General features: G+C 41.7%; 1 protein-coding gene across 1 annotated transcript; it reads right to left on the reverse strand.

Annotated features, from left to right (window-relative positions):
- Positions 1–2: 2 nt before the first annotated feature.
- Positions 3–15,761, reverse strand: LOC135334598 (receptor-type tyrosine-protein phosphatase F-like). The gene is made up of 38 exons (XM_064529850.1): positions 15,602–15,761; positions 14,707–15,456; positions 13,453–13,965; positions 12,774–13,295; positions 12,456–12,707; positions 12,263–12,387; positions 12,025–12,199; positions 11,308–11,595; positions 10,898–11,197; positions 10,540–10,839; positions 10,186–10,476; positions 8,307–8,609; positions 7,949–8,248; positions 7,576–7,875; positions 7,212–7,508; positions 6,855–7,157; positions 6,505–6,804; positions 6,158–6,445; positions 5,832–6,110; positions 5,687–5,782; positions 5,530–5,636; positions 5,213–5,420; positions 4,815–5,153; positions 4,017–4,755; positions 3,499–3,821; positions 3,332–3,437; positions 3,125–3,273; positions 2,930–3,024; positions 2,793–2,880; positions 2,621–2,697; positions 2,520–2,556; positions 2,362–2,459; positions 1,801–2,211; positions 1,436–1,679; positions 1,260–1,336; positions 932–1,192; positions 554–841; positions 3–288 (listed from the first exon to the last, which is right to left on the reverse strand). The coding sequence occupies exons 1-38, from the start codon at positions 15,672–15,674 to the stop codon at positions 214–216; spliced, it is 9,777 nt and encodes a 3,258-aa protein (XP_064385920.1). The 5' UTR covers positions 15,675–15,761; the 3' UTR covers positions 3–213.

Here is a 15,761-nt window from a genome sequence, read left to right on the forward strand (position 1 = left end):
ACTTGACAATGTGCAAATTCAATTCAAACATAGCGACAAGAGTATACTATAAATATATAAACTGTGAAAACACTGCTAACTAATAAAAATGTTTAAGGCTGGAAACAATAATTACAGTACTGTATGTGTAAAAAGTTAAAAAGTAAAAAAAAAGTTCCAGGGATGGATATACTTACTAGCTATAATTATACTATACAGTATTAGGCAAATCATTTATTTAAAATTGGAGTAGAGCTCAAACGATTCCAAAAACTCCAATATTGTCTTGTAGCAGAATTCGTACTGCGGCTGCAATGTAAAAAATGTGTGCCACATGGCATGGTTGTGAATCCAAGCAAAAACAAAATGTACCTAATTATAATTATTTACTTACATTACACATGCAGTATAATTGTATTAAAGAGCCTTCAGTATCTATGGGGACTCTATACACTGACATCTGCCAATTGTTAATCTCAATCCAATTCATGATGATAATTATGATGCTCAATAAAATTTAATTTAATGGGAATTGTAATAAAATGTAATAATTATACACAGACTATATACTTACCACAGTCCGCACCATCTCTGGCCTCTGCAGTCGGAGAGCTCGGACTGTCTGAAACACGTCCACCGTCCCCTCTGTCTTGAGCCTCTCCAGGAGGATACTGACAGCAATAAAGGTTCCCGTGCGTCCAGTTCCTCCACTGCAGTGGGCCACAATTGGCTTGTCTCCAGAGCTCCTCTGCCATTTCTGCACCTGACCAATAAGGTCGATGAACCCTGACCCGCTGTCAGGCACTCCCTCCTCTGGCCACCCAGTGTATTGGAAGTGCTTCACTGGCAGACTTGACCCATCCTATAATTATACAGTGGAAAAAGGAGTTTGGCGCCAGTCATCAACACAGAAATTCTATGCAGATTGCCAATGATGAAAATTATAACTTACTCGTGTGTCCACAATTTTGAGCTCTCTAAGGATATAGTCTGGGTACTCGTTGACAGCATGAAGGATCACCTGGAGGTAGGCAAAACTGCCTGCCCCACTCTCAGGCCAGTACCGATGACATTTGGCCTTCCCCCCTTCCCTCTCTTTGGTGAGCATCACAATGGTGGCACAATTCTGCTCCCAAATCATCCTCCAGAAGTCATCCGATGTGTCTGGAAGAGGCCCTTGTGTGGCTATGAAGGCATTACGCTTGTGGTAGCCCTGTGTATGTATATTGAATTCAATTGTTGCAAGGTATAAATCTATAAGATAGCTTGCATGTGCTCACATTAATATGGCTAGCATTGATGTAGTCAGATCCAGTTTCTCCAGGAATTGTACTAAGTCGGCAACGAGACTTATCGTCTGCAGAGGTAAATCCACCAAGGAAGTGCAGGTAACAAAAAACTCATAGGTATACAATGACTGTTGAGTAGCACAGAGAAAAGTCATACATTTACTTACACGGCAGGGTGTCAGTGTATCGGTTCTTCCTCTTGCTAGTTGGAAGGGTGCCAACACTGTTGGTGATTGTGAAGTGAATAGTACTCTTCAGCTTCTTAAACTCAATGGCCAGCCCTGTGTCCTCCTTACCAGGCTCCACTGAGCCCAACTTTCGGTACTGTTTCAACAGATCTCTTGCCGGTACCTCGGTGATGCCACACTCAATTGCCTCGAGAAGGGCATCGTGGAGGAAGATATACTGGGGCTGTGTGTATAGGACACAAAGTGTGCATATACAATAATAGTTGTTTGTATATAAGCTATTCAAGGTTTGCAATACACTTTCAAAATAATATATTCCCAGTATTATACTATAACAAATTTACCTCGGTTTGGACCATGTAGCACCTCCTTCTTCTCATAGAGTGTACAAATCCAAAGACATCCACACAGTTCTCCACCTTTATCTGTTTCAGCTGAGAAAACAGAGTGATGAACGTGCCAGTCCTTCCTACACCAGCACTGCAGTGGACAACGATAGGACCAGCGTTAGTCGGGTTGGTGGAGGTTACTTTTCGCACAAAGTGGAGCAATGGAGTGGGATATTCGGGAACACCGTGATCAGGCCACACAGTATAGTGGTACTGGCGAATAATTCTCTCTTCTTTTGAGTTGGATCGGGTGAGAGAGAAGGTACGAATGACGTAGTCTGCCAATGAGAGTGTCTCCTGACATTGGATGCGGATATCTCCATGTACCACTGGTTTGTCGTCAGGCCAATACTTGTGGCACTTGACCTAAAAACAAGAGATACACCATGTCTAAGCGAGTATTGGTGTCTAAAACTTTACTCAATTGTAGCCTCACTATATAGGGATTGCATCGTACAGGTGTTCTTTGATCATACACATTTCAATATTAAGCTTACAAAGCAGTGTTATTCTTACCCTTCCTTTTTCTTCAAGGTTCGTGACCATCACAATAGTAGCAGCTCCTTGCTCCCAAACCATCCTCCAAAAATCATCAACGGAAGATGGTACAGGACCTGCATAATGGAAGTTATGTAGAGTGAAGTGAAACTATACAAACCATTCTCAAACCTAACCTTGTGCAGCAATCAAAGCGTTGGTGCTTCGATATCCCTGAATGGGGGAAAAGTAAAGTGAATTGCAAAGTGAGACAAACTTCAAAATTAGTCAAGCATACATCCATAAAGTTCGCATTAATGTAGTCAGATCCATCTTCATCAGGAATGACCTGCAGTTTAACTCGAGAGTGATCATCTGTGTGAAAAAACAACAACTATAGTGATCAAAATAATATGTATACAGTACCCCAATCAAGAAGTGTAGTTCTGTAACACTTTAACTATACATACATGCAGTGATGTTGGCATATCTGTTCTTGGATATGTTGACAGGTCTTCTGGTGGCCTCTGTTGTGGGAGAGTGGTCAGGCTCAACACTCTGCAGGAAAGTATTGATGTTTTGTGTGATTTAGTGACAATCAACGTACAGAGTATTCCTCAGTGAATAGGTAGTCGTCATTGGCGTGAAGGTTCCGCACATGGTTAGGAAAATTGGCCACTTTTATAGGATCGTGTGTTCCCGCTATAGTGGGAGCAAATCATCATTAATTGTTATAGAGTGGTCCATCACTCTAAGACTCTGCCTTACATTCAAAGTGATGGATATTAGTAACACAACTTACTGTGCTGTTGAGCTGTGAAGGGGTTCTCAATGATGTTAGAGAAGGAAACAGGTTGAGCAGCCTCGCCCCTTTTGCTAACTGAGGTATCCTGTAGAGATAAGCCCTGAGAAGTATTCCCAGACGTGTGAATCTCCAGAAGGCCTTTTCTCCTGTAGGGGAGAGTCAATTTATATAAACACACATAATTATTTGACTAATGATATGTACTTTCTGAATCGCATGAAGAAGATGATAGCAACAATAACCACTACCACAATCACAGCTATGATAATAAGCATGCCAATCGCAAGACCTGGAACACTAAATGGAAGAGCTGGAATAAAAAAAAAAGCATGTATAAAAAACGTACAACAAATGCATTTTTAAAAACTGACCTGTTTTTGTCACAAGAGTCTCAGAATATACATACAATGTATTCATATTATCATCAGCAGCAATATCAAATCTAACAAACACTGCATAGTCTGTGTTGGAATCCAGATTTGCATTAATATACGTCATACTACCGACAATTTTCATCATCCCATCTCCCACATTAAAGCTATTGGGAACTTGACCAGCTCTGACGTCATTCTCATTCCAAGCAGCTGTGATGTAATTTGTTTCAGGTTGGATGGGATTATAAGGCCGAGTACTGGTGTAACTTGTTTGATCAAAATCCACAGGTGGATTCTTCACTACCACCACAGCCACAAAACTGCAATTGACACATTAAACAACTTAGGTGTTAAAAGCAGAAGCTTTTAGGCATCAACATAATAATACTTACGAGATTTAGCAAGAAGCAAGCCAATAATCATTATAGTTATACAAGGGGGTCACATTTTTCTGGTTTGATATACTGCTATACTACATTCATGTATATACATAAAAGACACATTAAGAAACTCACATTACTTGTCCAGTATTGATCTGCATAGGGTCTGGAATAAGGACGTGTATAACTTCGTGAGTTGGTTCTGATGTTGCAATTTGTCCCGGAGTTGGAGTAAAGTCAGGTACAGCACTAAAAGTCCTGTTCACAATCTCAATATCTATCATTCCATCCAAAACATATGGCATCTCGGTTACAAATGGTTGAACATGAATTTGGTAGTACGTAAATGGGTTAAGTTGTTTAATTGTGAACATTGTTCCAGTTGTCATCTGTTGTTCGTACCCAGAACTAGAGATAGTACCTGTTTGAGAAGTATTCCCTCTTGTATAGTACACTATGTAGTGTGAGATCGGACCATTAGGTTTAGTGGGAGGGTTCCATGTGACTATAATTTCTGTAGATGAACTACCTTCTGCTGTTAGGTTCACAACGGCCGAAGGATTGGTGATATTGGTTCGTACAAGTATTTCCTCCACAACTGAACCTTGCAGGTTCGGATTGCCAATTGCTCTAACATGAACAGTGTAGTTGGTGAACGGATCAAGGTTCGTTACATCATAACTTGTGCCAGTCGTCTGATTGACAAAAGTGTATCCACTATCATTGATAGGGATATCTTGGATAGCACTTGCTACTGTATAGTAGATAATATAGTTCGTTATTTCAGAGTTCGGAAATTGTGGAATATCCCAATTCACTTGAAATGACTGGTGGCTTGTGGTTGTACCAACAAGGTTTAAAACATTGGTAGGTTCTGTAAGCACAAAAGTAAATAATGATACAATTTCCAACGACTTAATGTAGTCTACTCACCAATTGATGTAGTCTTTTCTGTAAGAGACATCACAGTACTTTTAAACCCAACTCCTCTCCTGATATTGTAAGCATACAAGTTCACTGTAAAGTCAGCAAATGGGAGACTGGGCACAGAGTAGCTCTGATCATCTCCTGCCAAGTTAATAGAACTACTAGCAGTGCTATTACTCCTAGTAACGGGGTAAGGAGAGGACTGATCAGCAGTGTAGTTTAGCATGTATCTGTATGGTCCATTTCTCTCCGATGGTCTCCTCCAGGTGACCATAATAGTAATTCTGTTGCTGCTACCATTTCTACGAGTTGATGTGATACCCAGACTGGATACCGGCTCAGGAGCTAAATATAGACAAAATGGATGGAAATAAATATATTTACAGCATCGAGTGATAACGTACCATCTTCATTAGTTTGAGCAGTGTTTGAAGATATGTTGCCACATCCAACAGAGGTCAATGCACATATGCTGACAGTGTAGTTGGTGAAGGGAGACAGTCCTGTGATTATAACACTGCCTGCATTAGAGTCACTCCGGATGGATGGATTGCTCAGGGTCCCAACAGTTCCCAATGGATCAAAGTTGCCCAGTATCGGATCATGTGAAACCTGTACATAAAATTAAGTTACCAATCAGCAAAAACTATATTTGTACATGAGAACGCTATAACTATGTACATACTCGTATTTTAGCAAGATGACCATACTGCATTCTTACATTGTAGCCAGTACGGTCCCCAAAGTTGCACCGAGGTGACTCCCAGGTGACTTCAAAAGAGGTGGAGCTAAGTGTTTGGACTGACAGACTTCTTGGCTCAGTCGGTACTGTAAATACGAACATGGTAATAAGATGAATTGCTAGGAGAAGAACTCACCATCTTCAGGTGTACAAAATGACCTCGGCAGAGAAAAGTTTCCAGGCCCTATAGAAGTCTCTGCTTGCACTCTGAACTCGTACACAGTATAAGGAGCTATAGAAATAGTGTATCACCTTACGTGCACAATACTAATAGTACTCACTGAGGCTTTCTAAAATGGCAAAAGTAAGTTCCCCAGTAACAGTGATGTTCCTATTGATGTTCTCCATACCTCCAACCACACAAACGGGATCAATGAGAGTTGGCACTGGGGCCTGCCTTCGTCTCCGGGTGCTCATTGTATCATTGGACACAATGAAATAGTTTACAGTGTACTGTCTGATGATACCATTTGGGTCAACAGGTGGAGTCCAGGAAACATTGGCCGAGAAAGGTGATATTATGGATTGATTATCTGGTGGCCGGGCGACAACTCCAGGAACTGGAGGGGTAAAGATAAAATTATTATGAGCATCAAAATTAACTTACTGTCTTGATCTGTTACCACAGTGACAGGATCACTGTAAGGTCCTTCTCCCACTGTCACAGCTGCAACCTCCACAGAGTAGTTGGTGAATTCCATCAAGCTCTCAATAATTAGTGAGCGATTGACCACATTGATCGTCATTGCTGAGCCTGTTTCCGTGACTCTGTACAGCACAATATAGGATCGAATGATCCCAAACTGAAAATCTTCTCGTGGAGGGTCCCATTCGACTCGTATACTAGTCGATGATTCGCTGTTCACAGCAATATTTTGAGGAGCCTCACCAGGAACTGAAATTATAATCATAATCTAAATAGGCACATTTGGGCAAATAATTAGTAGAACGTACCATTTTCGTCGGTACGTTGAGTCCTCTCAGTTATAGGACCTCTGCCTATCACTGTGTTAGCCGAGACAGATACATTATAGATAGTGAAGTTGTTAAGATTTTCTAGTAAAATAGTGAATGTTGCACTAGAGACCAACATAACATCATGAGAACTGTTTTCCTCCTCAGTTATGTAGTACTCGATTGTGTAGTTGGTGAGAATGCCATTGATGTCCATCTCTACTGGTGGCTCCCATGAAAGATTGAGAGAGGTAGGTCCTGTTGCTATCACTTGGAGGTTCCTGGGAGAAGAGCCAGGCACTGTAGAGTGGAAATTATTAATTTTCAGGTTTACACTAGCTGTTTCTAACCGTCTTCCTGAGTTCTCCTAACAATCTCCACACTGTAAGGACCTGATCCAACACTAGTGTAAGCTCTCACCGAGATGTTGTACACCACATACTCCTGCAGACCAGTCAAAGTTACGAACATGTTTGTAGTGTTGACTGTTATTGTAGTAAGCACGCCACCAAAGGTCATCAGTGGTTCATACATGACTTCGTATTCAGTGATGATTCCATTCTGTTCCATTTCAGGAATTTCTGTCCAGTTCACTTCGATTTCAGTGGAAGATAGCACAGAAGCTGTGACATTTTGAGGTGGACTGGCTGGAACTGTACCGAACAAAACATAATGCAACTCACACAGGTGATTAAAATAAACCTCACCATCTTCATCTGTCATTTCCCTCTCTGCATCACTGTAAGGTCCTGGTCCCACACTGGTGTAAGCTCTCACTGAGATGTTGTAGTCAGAAAACTCGTCCAATCCAGAAATAGTGAAATCTTGCATGTTGCCGTTAGTAAAGTTACTTTGATTCATTAGATCAAACTCTCCATTGTACATCACTTCATACATAGTGATGTTTCCGTTCTGGTCAATTGCTGCAACTTCTTCCCATGTCACTCTGATCTCAGTGGAGGACACGGAAATGGCATTAACATCAATAGGTGAAGAACTTGGCGCTGCATAGTTAGACAGGGGGAAACAGACAATAAAAGGGTTATAATTATAGTTAGACTGTTAACTCACCATCCTCGAATGTTCTCCTGACAATCCCTACACTGTAGGGTCCAGCTCCGTCATTAGTGTACGCTCTCACTGATATGTTATACTCCACATACTCTTCCAGCTCATAGAGAACAGTAAACAAGTTCATTGTTCTTATTGTTGTTGTATTGAGCACACCAAATGTCATCAGTGGCTCATACATGACTTCGTATTCAGTAATGATTCCATTCCGGTCTATCTCTGAAACTTCAGTCCAGTTCAATTGGATCTCAGTAGAGGACAACACAGTAGCCGTCACATTCTGAGGTGGGCTAGCAGGAGCTGTAGAATGTTACGAAACATTAGATAGCATACTATCTTACCAGTTTCAACTACACTCAATGGCGACACTCACCTGCCCCTCCTGTCGTTTCCATGGCTACTTCACTGAAGGGTCCGGGCCCAACCTCAGTGTAAGCTCTCACAGTTATATTGTACACAACAGATTCTTCCAGCTCGGTAATGTTTGCAGTGAATGTATCTCCATCCATAGTGGAAACACTTCCAATAGTGAAATCTAAAGTACTCTTGTACAACACTTCATAATGAGTGATGACTCCATTCTGTTCTATTTCAGGAACTGCAATCCATGTAACTTGGATCTCGGTGGGTGACAGTGATATGACCCTATTAATTGTTGGTGAACCAGAAGGAGCTACGTATGTGGAATATTATCATAATCACCTTATTATAGTTGACACTAATGAACTCACCATTCTCAAGCGTCCTATTGATAATCCCCACATTGTAAGGTCCAGGTCCCACATTGGTGTACGCTCTCACTGAGATGTTATACTCTACATATTCTTGTAGGCTGTTGAGAGTGATGGACAAATTTGTTGTGTTGACTGTGATTCTGTTGAGCATCCCATTGAACGTCATTAGCGGGTCATACATTACTTCATATGTAACGATCAATCCATTCTGGTCTATCTCAGAAACTTCAGTCCAATTGACCAGAATCTCAGTGGAAGATAACACAGTAGTCATCACATTCTGAGGAGGACTGGCAGGAGCTGCATTCAGAGGGCATTCGTTTGGAGCCAAATAATTATGCCTTTAACACATTCTACCTCTAGAAGAAACTACAAGTACGTTTGGCAGCATCTTTAAATTTCAAGTATTACCGATATATAATTTAATGTCATCGTACGCATGAACCAAAAGTGTAAGCCCTAGCTGTAAAATAAAACGTATGAAGACTTGTAAACATCCCCTATACATGAAACATGCTCAATAATAAAATTTGATCTACAGCAAATGCCTCTTAAAAATGTTTTTTTGTCACGAAGAACAAATTCTTTACTGTATAACGCAGATATGTTACAAGATTCTAGATCTCTTAACTCCAATGGAGGTTTGGCATAGGGTTAGATCTGCCTATTATTGACATTATGTCAAAGGTTCTCTCTCTCTCTCTCTCTCTCTCTCTCTCTCTCTCTCTCTCTCTCTCTCTGAGTGCACAGTGAAAGTTGCGTGGAGAGCTAAATTTGTGGGGGTTACGCCTACTTCTGGTTACACGTTGTGTGGGGAAATCCCATTCTCAGCCAAGGGAAGTCCCCTTGTAGACTTGCGTAGAGCTGCTACAAACAGTCCAGCCTTGAACACTCTTTTGGCATCAAAACAACAGGTAAAATCATTGAATCAAGCTGATTATTAGCAAGCTGGTAGCTGCAGTAAAGCCATGCATAATAGCTACATGTAGACTGAAAGGGGGATCCGTGGCACCCTGGGATCCCTAATTCAGGGTGTCATACAGGATTTTGAAGTAGAGGGGGGAAATAAGAAAAGTAACTAGAAAATGTTGCTAAAAAAGGTCGACTGTTATTTCAATACCTTGTTAGTATGTAAAATTGAGCTATGTACGTACCCAAACTAGTACCTGAATGCAAATTTTAGGGGGGGAAATCCCACCCCTGTATGACACCCTGCCTATGGATCCCCCGCTGTCAAGTGTAGAATAAATTAAGTGGTAGTCTTTAGGATGCTGGTCAGGCAGAGCATCCACATGCAAGAAAGGGTTAAAACAGCAGCCATGACAGTCCGATTTGAAGGACCTAACATAAGGACAATAGACAAGAGTGATATTTTTGGGGCACTCTTGTTGTTGAAGGAAGCATAACCTGTAATCAAACACAAAGGGCAGCACTTGCCATACACGAGCATGTACTTACTTAGAACAAGGGTTTCTTCGAGCGTAAGCATCCATATACGTACTGTAACGTACACCTTTTAGTGAGCTTTTCTCCGAAATTCGGTTTTTTTTAGTGAATATTTGAGTGATTATTATACAATCACTTACTGGCCTATTTTTCAGACATTAACTGGTGACGAGTCTAGCTTCGAGTGTGATGAACGTCGCTGCACCAATCCTTTTAGCAAATATTGAGCTGCAAAAGCTATCGATCCCTATGGACCCATAAAGCATATTGACTTACAACGCACACGCCATAATTTAGCTCCTGGACATAAAAATTATTCATGACGCTAAGGAACTGCCTACTTGACCCCATAGTCTACTCTGTACACTCAGTGACCATAACATTGCAGTATTTACTACAAGGGGTAAACGATAGTCCATTCTCAACTTACTATCTTCGTCAGTAGCTTCCACTGCAATTGGACTATAGGGTCCAGGTCCCACACCGGTGTAAGCTCTCACCGAGATACTGTAGTTTGCAAACTTGTCCAATCCAGTGATAATGAAACTTCGTGCGTCTCCATCAGTGATGTTACTTTGATTCTCAAACTCTCTATTGTACGTTATTTCATACTGAGTGATGTTTCCATTTCGGTCAATTGCTGCAACTTCTTGCCACATCACACTGATCTCAGTGGAAGACACTGCCGTAGGACTAACATTACTAGGTGAAGAACTTGGCACTGCAATTATAGTGAAAGTGCAAATGGTAAATTTAAATGTGTCCATAGTTAATTTTAACTCACCATCTTCAAATGTTATGTTCATAGTACCGACACTGTATGGTCCTGGTCCCACCTGTGTGTATGCTCTCACTGAGATGTTGTACTCCACGTACTCTTCCAGCTCATAGAGAACAGTAAATAAGTTCATTGTTCTTATTGTTGTTGTATTGAGCACACCAAATGTCATTAGTGGCTCATACATGACTTCGTATTCAGTGATGATTCCATTCTGGTCTATCTCAGCAACTTCAGTCCAGTTCACTTGGATCTCAGTAGAGGACAACACAGTAGCCGTCACATTCTGAGGTGGACTAGCAGGAGCTGCATTGAATTAAAAAGCACATTATTATTATAATTAATTTAATCATTATCGACCGACCATCTTCAAAAGTAATTTCCATATCCTCTGGGCTATAAGGTCCAGGGCCCACACTTGTATAAGCTCTCACGGAAACATTGTACTCTAAATTCTCTTCCAGTCCAGTAAGAACAGTAGAAATATTTGTAGTGTTCACTCTGGCTGCAGTGAGTACATCAAACGTCATCAGTGGTTCGTACATCACTTCATATGTGGTGATTATTCCATTTCGATGCACCATGGGAACTTCAGTCCAGTTCACTTGGATCTCAGTGGATGATAGCACAGTGATCATTACATTCTCAGGAGGGTTTGTAGGGACTGTGAACGTAATAAAGTATTTCCTAATTATGTAACTTGACAGCTAGGTTACAATAGATCTATCTGCAGTGCGTTGAAGTGCCTTGTTGCTTATAAGTAAGATGGCATACCTGTTTCCACAGTAGTGACCATGACGTTATCAGATGCACTGTTCCCAATGTCATTGAAAGCAACCACTGAGAAGGAGTAAGCTACTCCAGGGTGTAGGCCAGTGATGTTTACAGTCTCCACTGTGCTGTTGATAGTCATGGTAGTCCCTCCAAGAAAAGATGGTCTGGTGTAGGAGACTTTGTAACCACGGATGGGGGCATTGTTGTCATGAGGCTCCACCCACTCCAATATCACACTAGTTGTTGTCACTTCTACAGCTGTCACATTCTGTGGTCTTTCGGGAGTTGCTGAAATTGAATGTGTACAAACATAAACTGTGAATTTGTACAAGAGCATAACCTAACATCTGTAGTATTGAATACTTCCTTGAACAGGCAGGCACTGACACCAAAAGATAAACAACATTTTTTATATACCTTAAGGAAGCATGCATTTACTCTCTATACAACTCCTCTCGCAATCATTCTAAACTGTTTGGCCTCCTCCGTTAAGCAATCAAATTCACAGGCCTGAGGATTCTCACATACCAAGTATAGTCACAACATGTGATACAGAGAACAGTATTCACGACTAGATGGTTCATGTGTACACAAACAGCTAGCCCTAGTGGCTGATTAATTTGTTGACGGAACTGTTACTCAGTTCCAGGGGGAACTGTTGTGAATAGTTGTGAATAACTATAAAACACTTGCACTGGTAAACATTGGGTGGGTTACCTTGTACCAATAAAATAACAGGGTCCGTTGACACAGTGTCATAGTTTGGACTACTAGCATTGCAGACGTACTCCCCAGAGTCATTAACCATAGCCATGTTGATGGTGAGGGTGCTTGTCACAGATCTGTCTCCCATGGTACATAACACAGTAGTGCGATTCTCATCATCCCGATTCTGAAGAATCACATGCACCATGCAAGACAAATTGATGATGTACCAATGAATCAGTTAGCTCACCTGTGTTCCGTTGTGGACCCAGATGATGGTAGGTACCGGAAATCCACTGGCCGAACAGGTGAAAGTGGATGATTCAGAGAAGCTCACATTCACAGATAAAGGGGGAGTGTCAATAATCGGACCAACTGTAGATGGACGAACAGTTAAAAACATAGACCATACCTATAAGTGAAACGTTTCGTTTAACACTCACCGTATACAGTAGTATTATCAGAATCACTGCCTGCTATGTTGGTGACTTCACACTTGTACTGCCCACCGTCTGTGGCTCCACTCACATTCACAGTTAGATTAGACATGTCCCCCACAATTTCGTTATCGTACAGTCTCCTCCATGAGAACATGTTTCCAGGACCACCCATGGCAGAGCAGGTGAACGTTTGAGTGTCTCTTTGAACTGTTCTAGACATACTAGGTGTGATAGACACACTAGTCTCAGGTGATACTGCAATTAAATGGATGCATTTATGTATACTCTTAAAGTTCATAGCTAAAATGCTATTGAACTTACAAATGAGCTCTCCTGGTTTAGATTTTTTCGTGTAGTTGATATTGTCCACAATGATTGAAGCAACACATACGTAGTTGCCTTCATTGCCAAAAACAATAGGATTAAAGGAGAAGTTTTGTCTAAAGCGGTCAAGATTATCGAACTGCACATCTCCAACTTTGTCCCAACGATAGTCAGGTGCAGGGAACGCAGAAGCTTCACAGGTAAATGTTGCATTGCTAGCCACAGTTCGAAGTAGCTGACGTTGTGGATTAGTCACAATGTATGGATGAATGTAGAGAGTGAAATTGGTACTGCCATTACCAGCTGCATTACCGACAACACAAGTGTACTCTCCTCCATCACTAGCATTAACTGAAGTGAGAAATAGTGTAGACTGCATTTCTCCAGGAAGATTGATTCCGTTTCTTTGCCACTGGAAGTTATCAATTCCACCACTTGCAGAGCAAGTTAGTGTGACATTTTCATTCAGCATACCAACACTAGATGGACTTGCGTCAATCATTACTTCACCAGGAGTCACTATATAGAAGTAATTATCAATCAAGACTAACATTCTAAAGAAACAGAATCCATGCACTAAGTACACCATGCATTATCAAAAGCAACATGCACAGAACTGAAGGATTCCAAACCTACAGTACTTTGTAAGCTTCACAAACAGTTACATAACACTCACATAGCAATTCTCCTTGATTAGACTTTGCAGTGTAATTGATCATGTCCACTATGACTGAAGCAACACATTGGTATAATCCTTCATTACCAAAATTTACAGAATTGAAGGTGAGATTTTGTGTAAAGCGTTTAAACTCGGGATCACCAATCTTGTCCCATCGATAGCTAGGTGCAGGGAATCCCAAGGCCTCGCAAGTAAATGAAACTGATTCTGGGACAGTTGCTAGTATTTGTTGTGGATGAGTTACAATGTATGGTTGAATGTACAGTGTGAGACTAGCGTTGCTAATGCCGGCAGCGTTGCTGACAACACAGGTGTACTCGCCTCCATCACTAGCATCAGCTAGAAAGATAGATAGTGTGGGTTGACTCCTTATAGTAGTGTTCATTCCATTTCTCAGCCATTGGTACACATTATTGGGTCCACCACGAGCAGAGCAAGTGAGGTTGACATCCTCACCGAAATTTACCACGTTGAAGGGTGTGGCATTCACAGATAGGTCACCAGGGGAAACTAAAGAATGTGGTCATTTACATGTTAAAATGAGAGTGGCCACTGCATCAGAATTAATGGCAGTTCGACCTTCGAGGCCGAGGGTAAGCCTCAAGGCAAAGAATGAATGGTTTACGTCGCCATAAATTTCTAATGGAGAGACAATAAGTGTGCAATAAGTGTACCTATGAGAAAGAAAAATGCTTGCTACCCCAGCTACCTCACCTTGGTTATAGTCATCTATATAAAATACAGTGTCTACAAAGACTAAAACGATAAGCTTGTGGGAGCCCCATTGTTCTACCTTTCCTGGTATCTACCGAGCCCCACTCATCTGTCATGCCCTTGCCATGTACAGCGAACTAGTCCCACGCTTCACTAACATCATTAAAATTAACAGTGTGTGCTCGAGGCAAGCTGGAAAGTTTATGAGGAATGTGCTCGGGGGCTGGGAGTTCATGGAAGTTACAACCTGCCTAGTTGCTATGATACAGAGGCCAAGTGGGATATATTAGAAGCAATTAAGTATCCACTGTCTATGCAATGCAAGATAGCGAGAGATCCACAAATTAATCACCTTAGTGATGTATACTTATACTCTTTCTTATATGCAATACCTATAGTGGATGCATATTGGCATGCATGCAAGGAAAACCTAGCAGGCAAAGGCTTATATTTTTTGTTCATATCAAAATATGCATATAGGATTGTCATGTTATGCATGATACAGTCCATTACAATTAAATGCAAGACTTTACATACCTGTTAGGCTGAAATTTTCAGAGTAGCAAATCCTATCAGGAAGAGATACAACGCACACATAGTATCCCTCATCTCCAAAATTTGTGGAATTGAAAGTCAAATTGCTCCCTATAGTAACTACTGAACCATTTGCCAAAAAGGAGGGCAGAATTGGTGAAGCAGTAGAGTTTGTGACAGAGCCAGAACCAGAGCCGAGCATACTCCCAGATCTGCTGCTCGATCCAAGCGCACTCCCAGATCCGCTGTTGTTGGGTGGAGAGTTTGTGACAGAGCCAGAACCAGAGCCGAGCATACTCCCAGATCTGCTGCTCGATCCAAGCGCACTCCCAGATCCGCTGTTGTTGGGTGGAGAGCCAGTGCCAGAGCCAGTGCCAGAGCCAGAGCCAGAGCCAGTACCAGAGCCAGAGCCAGAGCCGAGCATACTCCCAGATCCACTGCCTAATCCAAGCGCACTCCCAGATCCACTGCTGCTGGGCGGAGAGCCTGTGCCAGAGCCAGTGCCAGAGCCAGAGCCAGTGCCAGAGCCAGAGCCAGAGCCAGTGCTTCCTTTGTCACCATCACCACTACCACTAGACATCGCTGAAACACACTCAGTAGAACTTGCCATCTGGAAAGCCTCTAAGTCAGCACTATTCAGTTTTATCCATTGTATTTGATCCTCAGTTGCAAGACTTCCAGTGTTGCAGCTCACTGTGAGGGGTCCACCTCCATTCCGGACAAATTGTTCAGATGGCGTCACCACTGGCAAAACTGTATAAAATGAAATGTAAAGTGTGACTGCATTGATCTGAGCTGACTGATAATAGATAGTGCTCTGGTGCAATGCTTCCAAAGATGGGGCGGATCAAAAGCTAGATCTAGCTAGATTGTGTGATTTTGTGTACTAGCTACTCACCTTGACCAGTGATACCACTAAATAAACAAAGTATCACAAGAACAGATAGCTTTGCACAAGATGAATGCCACATCTTTCAACAAATATGTGCAATCGCTATAGCGCTACAAGCTAGCTAGCTAGCTGCAAATTAACTGCTTTGCACAAATAAAATCATGAG

This window comes from Halichondria panicea, chromosome 4, assembly GCF_963675165.1.
Source record: "Halichondria panicea chromosome 4, odHalPani1.1, whole genome shotgun sequence".
Lineage (NCBI taxonomy): Eukaryota > Metazoa > Porifera > Demospongiae > Suberitida > Halichondriidae > Halichondria > Halichondria panicea.

Bases quoted from the DNA above. Each gene is read 5' to 3' on its own strand.
- LOC135334598 (XM_064529850.1), bottom strand. From the start codon at position 15,674: ATGTGGCATTCATCTTGTGCAAAGCTATCTGTTCTTGTGATACTTTGT. The intron at 11,596-12,024 runs GTAACCCACCCA...ATTCAATTTCAG, and splicing joins TGTTATTTTATTGGTACAAG to CAACTCCCGAAAGACCACAG. The intron at 3,438-3,498 runs GTCAGTTTTTAA...TTTTTATTCCAG, and splicing joins GACTCTTGTGACAAAAACAG to CTCTTCCATTTAGTGTTCCA.